Here is a 13,393-nt window from a genome sequence, read left to right as displayed (position 1 = left end):
GGGGTTTGCCTTTGCTTTGAGTGCAGCGAAGGGTGTTTGCTTCTTGGTGCTCGACAGCGATAACGGAGATCAGGTTGATCTCAAATACCTCGGTTTGTTCGGTGCTCTGTGTAGGACGTTTTCTGACACACCTGGAAACATGTCGCCAGTTGTGTTTTTACTGAGGTTAATACAAAACTTTACTAGCATTTCCACCCTGTTTCTTTCTCTTCACCACATCCAGCACAAACGTTCACCTCTACTCAGCTGCAAAACACCGCCGCCTCTGTTGGTTGTGGCACTGCAGTAATTCAGAACAAATGTATAACATATATAACAATAACAACCAGTCATATTTATTAATATAGTGATTTGTAAAAAAAAGGTGACAGTGTGAAACTAAAACAAAGGTAAAGAAATGAAGAGTAAAATACATTTTTATATAGAGAACAAGATGGCTTACATGATCAGTTAACTAGAAAACAAAGAGTTATAACAGTAAAAATACCTTGTTGGGTTTTTAAAAGCAGGATCATAAAAGGTGGTTGTAGTAAAGAAAACCATGAGTGTGTAAGTTTTGGCTCTTGCACACAACCACTGACCAAAAGCAGAACATGTCTGTGGACAGTTTGACCCAGGTTAGTTTCACCGGTGCAGTTACAAACGAGCAGTTTGTTTAAAAACCATCAGTGTGCACGTTCGGCCTCATCTCAGTAACTATCATATTGTTTGTTCTTTATAGAATGAACCAATAACGCAAAACATACTAATATTACTGATAAAGAGGGAAATGTTTAGACTGATATTTATCAAGACAGGACAAGTATTTTAATTATAGGTTGTGTGTGCATGTACGTTATATCTCAGCTACTGTAATATATAGGTGTCAGATTTAAACATTGGCAGCACAGTGGTACGGTGGTTAGCACTGTCTCCTCACAGCAAGAAGGTTTGAGCCCCGGCCACCCCAGCGCCTTTCTGTGTGGAGTCTGCATGTTCTTCCTGTGCCTGGGTTCTCTCCGGGTACTCCGGGTTCCTTCCACAGTCCAAAGACATGCAACTTAGGTTGACTGGCAACTCTAAATCACCCATAGGAGTGAGTGTGGTTGTTTGTCTACATGTCAGCCCTGTGACCTGTCCAGGGTGGACCCCGCCTCTCACCCAAAGTCAGCTGGGATTGGCTCCAGCCCCTCATGACCCTCATTAGGAATAAACAGTTTAGATAATGGATGATTAAAGCTTATATCAGCTGATATATTTTTATGTGTGGAAAACACACACAAACTCTCTCCAGGCGAGTTGACTTCCATGGTGATTCTGGCTGTCTTCCAGCTTCTCCTTTCTTTTTTTTTTTTTACCCCCCGATCATCTGTGTTTCAGTCATCTCATGTTATCTTCAGTGGAAACGGGTGTTAAGGCGGCACAGACAAGATCCAGCATGCAGGGACGAGTTGGTGTGGTGAAGGTGAAGGAGGAAAAAATGCAAAGGCGGGAAGGTGTTTGTGAGCAGCGACATTTGAGTTTTGGCGGGAATGTTTGGGCTTCAGGACGGACAAGCAAGCAGTCATCTGTAACAGTAATCACACCACTGTCTGTATTATTTCAAATCCAGCTTTTAGCCAGGTCACACTGTCCTGAGTATTCTGCCTTCAGACCTCAGCTGGTTTGTCCTGCACCTTGAGGTTTGCTGGTGGCTTAGTTTGTTTGTGTGGTCAGTGGCTGTGTGTGATCTCAGACTTCAACATGCACTGATCTCCAGTGAGAAAAGTATTTATTTTGTTTAGTTAAAAAGCTTAATAACTGGAGCTGAAGATCACAGCTGGTCTGCAGATCACACATTCTAATGATCATTAGTTTTTTCAGTTTGTCTGTCTTCAGAACTCACTCACACCAGACTTCATAGAGTCTAAAAACAATGCATCATTTTGGACATATGTGTGCCTCCGGTTTGGTACAACACAGCACCAAATGTAGAAATAACAATGTGTAGAAATGCTTGTCGTCTTGAACAAGATGCTTTAAATGAAAAATGACAGTAGCTTTAAAGTGAAACTGCCCTCACTGTAAATAATAGTTAGATCTTCTACACTGTCAGCAGTTTTTGTGGCATTGTTTGGATTGTGTATGGGGTTTTATTTCTTATCAGGATGTAATATTTTCAGAGGTTGTATTGTAATAATGTTTACAGAAAATGTGCGATCCTCCCAAAGGTTCCTGTACAACTCTCACACCATAAAAAAAATGTTGTCTTGGTGAAATTCGTCCCAACTGACCAGCCTTGTAGAGTCATAAAAGATTTGGAGGTATTTTCCTAATTTTGCTCCGTCTATTGTGTTTTTACTTTTGTTTGTTTTCCACTGTGAAACTGGAAGCAACAGTTTTCTTGGAACACGTGGGCCGACTGTGTGCGGTGGTGATCCGCAGCTGGGGGGTTTCTCTCTGTCTCCTCAGCTGCCACACCTCGTCTCCTTTACACACACTGTGAAACCATCTGCCTTAACAAGTTACAGTCTCAGTTTCACCCTGCAGGACTTTCGTCTTCACAGTCAGTGAAGACCAGGGACTGTGTGCCACACAGTGCTCAGCCCCACCCCTCCTCAGGCTCCTAGCAGCTTGAGGCAGCTGCATCTGAGTTACTGCTGATACAGAGCACAAGGTGACAGTCAGATTTGTAATGGGCTGCAGCCACTAGTTGGATGTGCTCATCAAGCAGATGAGGATGGGCTTTATGTTGAAACAGTTGCTGCAGCTTGATAGAGAGTAACTTAATATACTGGCTTTTCTGAAGCTGCTGCAGTGACGCTCAGGTTTTACAACAGGACCCATGGCGCGCTTCTTTAGCATTTAGACGCAGTCTGTGCCTGTGACTTCTACTGTCAACATGGATCCTGTGCTGGGTGACCGGCATCACTCACATCAAATGACAAGATGCTCCCTAAGGCGTCGTGTGCTGCAGTGAAGGGGGCCACAGCCGAAGCTAAAGAAATGCTGCATCACTAAATCAGGGGTGTCTCAGGATCCATCGGGTCTGTTTCATTAAAGTTGGTGCTTTCAGTTCTGATGTACGTGTGCTCATTGGTCTGATACCAGCCCAGGTACAGTATCAGCTGGAGACTATTTGACTTTTTGTTGATGGCCCTCACACCCACACCTTTCTGTCTTTATGAGGACGCTCACCGACATAAGGCATCCCCAACCCTAAACCTGGATCTAAGCTGAACCCTCAGACAGCATTTTAAAGGTTTGAGGACCGGATGTCCTCAAAGCGAGGCCTCGGATCTAAATTTTCTCCTACATCCACAGACATGTACACACACATGCACACATGCTCATCAATGGTGTGATGTGTGGCCCTATTTTAATTTTTTTTTTTTACTTTTCTGTAGTTCATAGTGGTGTTCATATTTAACTCGGCTCATTCACATGTTCAAACAAAGAAGACTAAATACACTGTAAAAATGTCTGTCAAAACCTCTTGCCTCATTTTGTTTAATCCTCATTTCTCTGTGGAAGACATCTCCTATAAATACCTCAATGGATAAAGAGACACCACATAAGCAGCACAAAAAGCATAGAAACATCACTTGGTGGCCTCATGTTAACCCACTAAACCCTTTTAAAACAAGTTTTTCAAGCTACAGTATTTCATTATGAACAAATAACTCGCCATGATTTAATAGCAGGTACTAGACAGATAAGGATTGGAGGGGGTTTCTCAAGTGTTTTTGAACAGAAACTGATAAAGGACAAATCAGTCTGAATCATCTGTGGAAAAGTAGAGTCCTACAGTTTCTCCTGTGGCTGTGTTCAGTGACACACTGCTGCCACCCGGTGGAGATCTGGGGAACTAACTGTCCCACCTGTAGGAAGAACAGATCTTTGACTAGTAATAGTAATCCCACAGTGTACAAATACTCAGTCACAAGTTAAAATCCTGCATTCAAAATGTTACTTAAAAGTACAAAAGTATTGGCATCAAAATATACTTGAAGTAGCAAAAATAACTAGTCCTTCAGCAGAATGGCACATTTCCCATTAATGTCTGTGATGTTATTGAATTGTACTGGCTGATGCATTATTGTGTCCATCACTTTAATGTTGCAGCTGGTGAAGGTGGAGCTGATGTTAATACACTGATGGATAGTAATCTCAATCTGAAAAACAACTTTAGTGCATTATAAATATAATATTTCCCTCTAATTGTAGTGGAGTAAAAGTGTGTGGACCTTAAACAGCTACTGGAGAAGAGGAGGAGCCGGACACCAAAGCTGCCTTTTCTGTGCTCAAGGGAGCCGTTCTTCACACCCAGCTGGGGAACACACAAACAGATCCCACTATATCCAGTCCACCCAGAGGGGCATTCTGGGAGACCCCACCAACAGTCTCTTCCCTTTGGCATTATGGGGGATCCTGAGAGGGGTGTCTCTGCCCCCAGCACTACACAGCCCCCATCTGGCTGGTTAACTGTCCTCAGTAACCACAGTCATAACATATTCCCTTAAGTGTTGGGGGCAGCCTGAACTTTCATTTCATTTCATTTTATTTATTTATTTCAAGCAATAGTGACATATAACAAGGCAATAAACGCATTCAATCCCTACAAGGTATAGTCCCTTACATTAACAACATAAATCAATTCATTGCTCGAAACAGAGTGGGAAAAAGTCAAACGTATTTAAAAGCCCCCCGGTCAGTTACAATTAAAACAGAAGAACATCGTGGCTGCTTCCTTAATTATTCATGTTGACCAAACTTCCAATTTCCATATATACACATGAATATATACACATGTGAAAAACAAAACAAAACAATATATCTTAGATACACGCCATATATTACCACTGGTAACAATAGCAGTCCTGCCAACAATGCTAATCAGGACACCTACCCGGTAAAATAATACAGTCTGTAAATACATCATCAAATGATTAAGCCCTGTTCTCCATGTACTGTGACAGAACCTTCTGTTTATAAAGTGCTTTAAAGTGGTGAATGTTTTGACATTGTTTGTGTTCAAGCCCCAAAATATTCCATAGTTTAACCCCACATACAGACACGCCCGTATTTATATAGTGTATTTTTCCACAATGTGTTGCACTGGCCAAAGCACTTTACAGGAGATGATCCACTATTCACCCATTCATACACCGATGACGACAGGCTGCCACACAATGGTGCTAGTCAAGCCACCGGGAGCAATTCAGGGTTCAGGGTTCAGTGTTTTGCTCAGGGACACACTTAAGCATGCGGGGAGACCAGGAGTCGACTGGTTAGGAGACGACTGCCGTTCCTTGTGAGCCACAGCCACCCCGACTATAATATACAATTGCTCTCACTGCGTGAATAACCTTTGTATGTCAGCAGGTAATAGGTTGTGAAATGCTTTAAATAAAAGTTGTGCCATGTTGATTTTAACAAGGTCCTGTATTTTTAATAACTTTGATTTGAGAACAGTGGATTTGTGTGTTCAAGATATTCAGCCTTGTGTATGATACTCATAGCCCTTTTTTGTAAGATAACGAGTGACTGTATTGAATTATTGTAATTATTTCCCCATATTTCAACACAGTAAGTTAGGTACGGCAGAATCAGGGAACAATACAGGGTATGGAGTGTATCATAATAGAGGACATGTTTGGCTTTATTTATTATTGCAAGACTTTTAGAGACTTTGGCTTCTATGTGTCTGATGTGAGATTTCCAAGTTAGTTTGTTATCTATAGTAACCCCTAAGAATTTAATTTCAGAGACATTTTCAATTTGTATCCCATCTATCTGAATCAACCTCTCCATTTTTGTTTTATAATTACCAAATAGTATGGCTTTAGTTTTAATTAAGTTTAAAGATAATTTATTACTATCTATCCATTTTTTAATTTTCCTTAATTCAATAAATAAGTGTATCATAATTGTCATCACAATAGAATATATTGGTGTCATCGGCAAACAACACACATTTAAATAACTGTGAAGCATTAAATATATCATTAATATACAAGTTGAATAGTTTGTGGCCCAATACTGACCCCTGAGGGACACCACAAGAAATGACATGACAATTACATGAGGACTCACCCATTTGTACATACTGTATTCTGTCGCTTTAGCTCTTTACCCATTTACCAGCCATCCCTCGTATCTCATACCTTTCAAGCTTCATTAATAGTATTGCATGATTGATGGTATCAAAGGCTTTTTTCAGATCAATGAATATACCAATGGTGAATTTTTTTAATTCTCCAATGCATTTGATAATTCTTCTGTTGCATTAATTAGCACCAATGATGTAGGTCTTTTGCTTCTGAATCCATATGAACTTTCATTAGTTTATATTTTTCAACAAATTTTTCTAATCGAGTGTTAAATACTTTTTCTAAGATTTTTGAAAATTGAGGAAGCAGTGAAATTGGTCTGTAATTGGTAAAATTATGCTTATTTCCATTTTTGAACAATGGAATGACTTTTGCGATTTTCATTTTATTGGGAACACAACCATTTTGAAGCGACAGATTGCAGATGTGCACTAGAGGTGTTTTAATATTGTTTATGACTTTTTTTTAATAGTGCCATATTGATGGAGTAACAGTCCATAGAATATTTACTTTTGGACTTTTGGACAATGTCCATTACTTTTTTCTCGCTAACTGCTGAAAGAAAGATTGTATTTGAATTTTTTTCAATATTGTGCTCTATTTGTTCATCTGGAATTCTTGCTGCCAAGTCAGGACCAATGTTTACAAGAACATTAATAAAACTATGCCCTGTTCATATTGTGATAGTCCCCATTTGAGTCAACAAAATTCTGGGTAAGTGTTTTTTTAATCATTTTTTGAGAATGCTATTTAATACATCCCATGTCCCTTTTATATTAGTTTTATTATCAATTATTAATTTGTTATAATATAATTTCTTAGCTATTCTCATTACCTCAGTTAACTTGTTTTTATACAGCTTGTATATTTCCTCAGCTTCTTTTGTTTTCAATTTAATGAATGACTTATAGAGATTATTTTTCTTTTTACATGCATTTTGTAAGCCTTTAGTCATCCAGGGACATTTTGTTTACTGTAAACTGAAATAGGGCAGTGCTTATCATATAGTGTTGTAAATATTGCCAAAAAGATATTATAGGCTCTGTCTGTGTCCATCTCGCCACACAGAGAGCTCCAGTCTTGCACTCTCAGGTCATCATTAAATGCATTAATTGCTTCTTGAGTTTGCAATCTTTTACAAATTGCATTCCCGATGTCTTTAGGTTTTGACACATTGCAATCATATATGGTAAAAACGGGTAAATGGTCTGTAATATTACAAATAAGCAGGCCGTTAATTGTGTTATTTGTCAAGTTATTTGTAAAACTGTTATCAATTAATGTTGCACTATGTGACGTGATTCTACTGGGTTTAGTAATTGTTGGGAGTAAGGACATGGAGTACATTCTTTCAATGAATTCATTGGTCAGTTTGTGTTTGTTTGGATTTAAAAGGTCAATGTTGAAGTCCCCACAAATAAATAAGGGTTTATTGTTAACTGCTGAAAACAGATTTTCCATCTCATTGTTGAAAATATCAACACCTGACCCCGGTGATCTATGGACACAACTTATAATAATGTTTTTTTTCTTTCCATTATTGATTTTTATGGTTAGACATTCCATTACATTATCAAGTACAGTAGACATATTGTTTAAAACCGAATATTTTATAGATTTATGTACATATAGTGCGACCCCACCTCCTAGTTTATTTCATCTATTTGCCTAATGGAGGTCATAATCTTCTATTTCAAAGTCGATTCCTCTGCCTTGATTGAACCAAGTTTCAGATATAACTATAACACTGAAGGGATAAACAAAGTTCTTTAAATATTCTCTTATTGCATTGAAATTTGTATACATACTTCTGCTATTAAAATGGATAATAGACAGTTTGTCCTTGGTAATGAAATTATTGGAGTATTGTTCATTTGTATAGTAATTACAGTTATTGTTTGTGGTAGAAAGGAAATTGTTATCAGGATCAATATCCTTCTCTACATCGTGCATATTGTACTCAAGTCTCTGCAATAGGTCTGTCTTTGTGTAATTGTCCTTTTGACCACCTATATGTGGTTCAGTACTCATTGTGATAGTATAAGTCAGATGTTACCTTATTTGCTTCCAGATGGTTGATGTGCATTGTGATTACTGATACTTATCCAAGTCCTCAAGGTTTCTTATTGTGAGAATTTTTGGTGCTGACGCCGCTCTGGTAGCTACTGGGGAACTGGTGAAGAGAGGTCTGGAGCTCATGGCCAGCTCCCGCTGTCTGACTCTTCCTCCTCAGGTGAAGCCAACAGACAGTATGGTGTGTCTGTCCCTGTGAAGCACCATCCAGTTCCACTTGCTCAATCTCACCCTGTACACCATCTGACAGTCTTTTCAGTACAGAGTCCGCTCCTCTGGCTCGCTGGCTTGATGGACAGGCCATTTTTCCGTCCAGCATTCTACACCCACACCAGCATGCCAGGGACAAAGCTCCCTCCTCTGCTGTGAGCACCCTGGGCCTGCATCTGCTGAGGCCCAGTTCCTGTTGGTGACCTGGCAGGGTACCTCTTCCTCCTGGCTGGTTCCCTTAAGGTACACCAGCCACACCTGCCACACCTGCTGTCTTCAGGCTGGGGGAACACAGCACATGCTCAACAAGCTATCTGCTGCACAAATTCGTATAAAAACACCCAGAACAGCCTTGCAGAGGAGATTCCAAGCTTTCAAATGAAAATATAAATGCATTGTTGGATTCATAGAGGAGAGGAGCTGGATTGTCTGGACTTTACCTGTGAAGCAGCAGCAGAGGAGAGTCCAGATGAGGACGGAGATCAGAGTCATGTTTCTGATGAGGAGGATTTCTGTGGCTCCTGTTGTCATGAAGGACAGCTGTCAGTCCTCCAGGGTTCAACTCTCAGGACTATAAACTCTCCCAGAGCACTGGAGCATGGTGCTGCTGATGCAAAGTGGCTCTATGGAAATGCTCTGACTGACTCCAGCAGGGACTGGGATCCCTCTGGTCAGTCTGGGATCAGTGGATCAATCAGATTGTCAGAGGATTGATTAGGAATGTGTGTGATGTGTTGATGCCAATTTTAATTTTAGACTAATTCAGATTTGTGGTCTGTGCATAGTGGTTTGTTTCAGCCATGTGTATTTCAACTGATTTTAGACCTACAGATCTCAGGTTTTATTTATGACATGTTTAAAATACAATGAATATGAAATAAATTAATTAATATAGCTTATGTCTGGCACTCTGTGATTGTCTTATCAGCCAGCTGTACTTTGAGGCTGTTTTTGTTGAGCTTGTTGTCAGACTCATAGAGCCGTGTCTCTGCAGTCAGAGGTTTTTGTACGACGACTCAACCAGTTTGTATCACTGTGGTACACGTTTGGTGGAGGAACCAGGCTGGATGTGGGAAGTAAGTTCAATTTTTGATGAATTTTATTAATATGTTAAGATTTTTTTCTCTCTTTCTAAAAGCTGAAATATTTTATTTTATGCAGTAGCTTCTGTTTTTTGCTTAATATTTTCTATGAAGAATCAAAACATCATTTTGAGTTTTATATTAAAAAGATGAATAAAATATTAGAAATGTTTGGTCAGTAGAGAAATCCTGCAGTCACATATCTACATGACAACAACCTGAAGAGTTGTAGGCTTGTTGTTGTCAGACTCATAGAGCCGTGTCTCTGCAGTCAGAGGTTTTTGTACGACGACTCAACCAGTTTGTATCACTGTGGAGGACGTTTGGTGGAGGAACCAGTCTGGAGTTTGGAAGTAAGTTTCTGGTCAAATCTAAAATATTGTAGCATTAATTAAGGTTATATGTAATTTCAGTGTGTGAACATTTGTTTGAGATAAATTTCCACTGGGTTAAATTAAATGACTTTAAAATCTTAGTTTAATTGTTCGATCTTTCTCCCTTTTTTAAAATTGACCTTAAAGCAGCTTTACTGAACTTTTCTTTACATGTTTCCAGTTAATTCATGAAAAGTGAAAAACCTCAACTGCAGGAAAATTAGTTTTACAAATGTAGCCTTTAAATCTCCATTTGGAGCTGAAGTTCAGTTAAAGTCATTCTGGACAATGTGAGTGAAGATTATTCTTTTTTATTTGAGTCAGATCTCGGGTCTCTTTTCTATCAATGTCTTTGAACATACTATAAAATAATTTAGACACTTTTCTAAAACTGAAATTTTTGCACTTTTGTTTAAATATAACAACCTTAACAAAATCATAAAAACTGAAAACAGGTTCCAGCTGTATTTTGTACTTTCTATCAAATAGTTTAAACTGAAAAAAAGCAAAATGCAGCTGCTGAAAAATAAAATCAATTTCTTTAATTTCTAGTTTGACATGTTTCAGGTCAAACTGTGATGATTGTGTCAGTGCTGATGTGCATGAGCGGCTTCTCAGAGGGAAGTGAAACAATGTGTGAGTGAGTGACTGGTGGAGCAGAAACACCATCTGACAGAAACTCCTTAAAGGAGAAAATCCACTCTCACACAGTAAAGGTGTCCAGGTGTCTGCTGTTTGATTGACAGCTGTGTGGTCCCTGTCCTCTAAGCTGATTGGTGTCTCCTAGGTGATGCCCGTCCCACCCTGAATGTGCTGGCCCCCTCCAGTGAGGAGCTGCAGCAGGGGAAGGCCACGCTCATGTGCCTGGCCAACAAGGGCTTCCCCTCAGACTGGAGTCTGGCCTGGAAGGTGGACGGCAGCAGCAGCACCAGCATTAGTGGCAGCAGCAGCTGGGAGGAGAGCAGGAGCCCCGGGGTGCTGGAGAAGGATGGGCGCTACAGCTGGAGCAGCACCCTGAGGCTCCCTGCAGACCAGTGGAGGAAGGTGGGCTCTGTGACCTGTGAGGCCACCCAGGGCTCCCAGACTCCGGTCTCAGAGACTCTGAGGATGGAACAGTGTTCCCAGTCCTGACCAGACTCACTGGGACTCTGACACTGGTTGCACTGTACTTATCTCTCACTTTTTGATTTTCCTTCTGTCCTGTTTTCTAATTTTCTGTAATGTTGATTACTTCAGTATTTCGAAAGAATAAAAATCATTGATCAAATAAATTCTACTTCCATCTGTGGTTTTTATAACATTAACATATAATGATGAGACTTTGTGACTTGATCCTTCCCCCTGGGCTTTGGGGAAGTGTTTATTGAAGTCTTGATGATACCAGGAAGAAATAAGTTAGTTTCATTTCCAGTAGCTCTGTCCATTACTCTTGAAGTGGTGTTCTCTACATTTTAATGAGCGGAAAGTCGACGAGCTGAAACATCTACATAATAATCTTGTGTAGAGTTTCCCTAGATGGAAATGTATGCTATGTTTTTCATATATCTTGAATATATAAGTATTTTGTCCATGTAATGAATCCGTTTCCTGTTTTCAGAGACAGAGCTTGTAAACTGATCATTTGTTGTGTGAGGGACAGAATTGGGCTGAATCCTTGAGGGGTTTTCAGGATCAGAAATATAAAGTCAGATATTGTCAGCATAAAGAGATATCCCGTAACTCTGCAGCACTCTCTCTCTCTGTGTGTGTCTCTGTTTAATGTGGCTATCATATATTTTAACACTATTATTTACTTCTAGCACTGCTGACGTGTTCAGTATTTCATGACTGGAAAGAAACTTTCCTCATGAGTTTATTTTCATCTGGATTTATTATGAAAGTGATACATGTGTCAGGTCCGCTCAGCGCAGCCGGCCTCTCTTCCTAAAGGTAAAGGTGTTGTTGTGCCTTTCCCACCACAGCTGAGATGTTTTCAGCCCAGGTGAGATTCTCTGATGGTGACTCCCAGGAACTCAATGCTGCTGACGATCTCCGCAGCTTCTGTGTTGATGCAGACTGAAATGTGTGTGTTTTTTCTTGATGTCCTGAACTCAACAATGATCTCCTTTGTCTTGCTGGTGTTTAAAACAAGATTGTTGTTACTGCTCCATGCAGTGAGGTTCTACACCTCCTCCCTGTGTGCTGCTTCACTGTCGTTGGATATGAGGCCAATGACTGTTGTATCGTCTGCAAATATTACAATACAGTTTGATTTGTGGATGGGTTGATGTGTAAAGAGTGCATACAGGAAAGAGCTCAACACTCAACCATGGGGGACTCCGGTGTTCAGGGTGATGGTGGGAGATGTGTGCTTGCCCAACCTGACAGTCTGGGGACAGTTGGTGAGGAAATCCAATAGCCAGTTGCAAGTGGAGGTGGGCAGTCCGAGTGCCTGCAGCTTAGGGACCAGCTTAATTGGCCTGATTGTATTAAAAGATGAACTATAGTCTACAAAGAGCATCCTGACATTGGTGTTGGGTTTGTCCAGGTGAGATGGGGCTGTGTTCAAAACTACAAGAGCTAAAAGAATTTGTCGCTTCCCCCCAGCCTCGACTTCTGGACCGAGATCTGTAATAATATCTTTTCCATGACTACCAATATAAACTCACAGCTTATACAAGATAAGACTATTCACAGGACTCACATCACACAAGATAAAATATTTAACATGGATTTTACTGATACAGATACTTGTTCACAATGCACTCTGGCTTGCGCCAATGATTACTTCCATGCTACTTGGACCTGTCAACCCGTTTACTCCCTCTGAGTAGCGGTGACAGAGAAACTCTCCACCATGAGCTGGATCCTAGTATCATCCCTGTCACTGCCTGCTCGGCAATGTCACAGAAGTCGACCACCTACCAATTAAATATAAAACCCACTTCTTATTTCTCTAACTATTGCCAAGAGAACAATCTTTATAAACCGGAAATCTAAAAGCTCATTACACATCAACCACTGGACCAACCTTCTCATGGAACACATCACACTACAGAAAATATCATCCACTCATAAGAATAATATACCAACTTTTACCAACACTTGGAACCTGTTTCTAACTACTTTTAACTAAAACCAGATACCTGAGGCTGAGGCCACGCACATTCCCACAAACTCCTAAAAATATAACGAGCTGCTTGTTAATTCATTGTTACTGTTATTAGTCTTTATTGTCCATGTTACTGTTTTGAGTGTCTTGAGCTGCTTCTGCTGAAGACGTCTGACACACAAGGCAAATTTAAAACATGATTATTTAATATAAAGAAAGTTACATAAAATGTGTAGCCAATAAATCCTGTTTGGTTTCAAATATAAAATATATTTGTTTAAGAACAGTTTGGGGCAATGAGAATAAAATTTGTCATCATATTTTGTAAGATGACTGAAATTAGATTTTATTAAAAATAATTATAATTATATTACTAAATTATATAAATAAACAATTAGTATTTCAGTGTTTAGGGAAAAACTGTGAGATATAAAACAAATATTTACAGATTTAGTGTCCACATGTTGTTATGCTGTAAATAATAAAGTTATC

The 13,393-nt window shown here is 39.7% G+C and overlaps 1 gene segment (V, D, J or C); it reads left to right on the top strand.

Annotated features, from left to right (window-relative positions):
- The first annotated feature begins 9,694 nt into the window (after positions 1-9,694).
- On the top strand, positions 9,695-10,941 carry LOC109951295 (Ig kappa-b4 chain C region-like). The segment is given in 2 exon segments: positions 9,695-9,789; positions 10,598-10,941. A coding segment is annotated over 1 exon segment (273 nt).
- The last annotated feature ends 2,452 nt before the right edge of the window (positions 10,942-13,393 follow it).

The sequence above is a fragment of the Monopterus albus genome, unplaced genomic scaffold, assembly GCF_001952655.1.
Source record: "Monopterus albus unplaced genomic scaffold, M_albus_1.0 scaffold374.1, whole genome shotgun sequence".
Taxonomy (NCBI): Eukaryota; Metazoa; Chordata; class Actinopteri; order Synbranchiformes; family Synbranchidae; genus Monopterus; species Monopterus albus.
The sequence above is the reverse complement of the archived record's forward strand: the minus strand, read 5'-3'. Positions and strand labels throughout refer to the sequence as shown.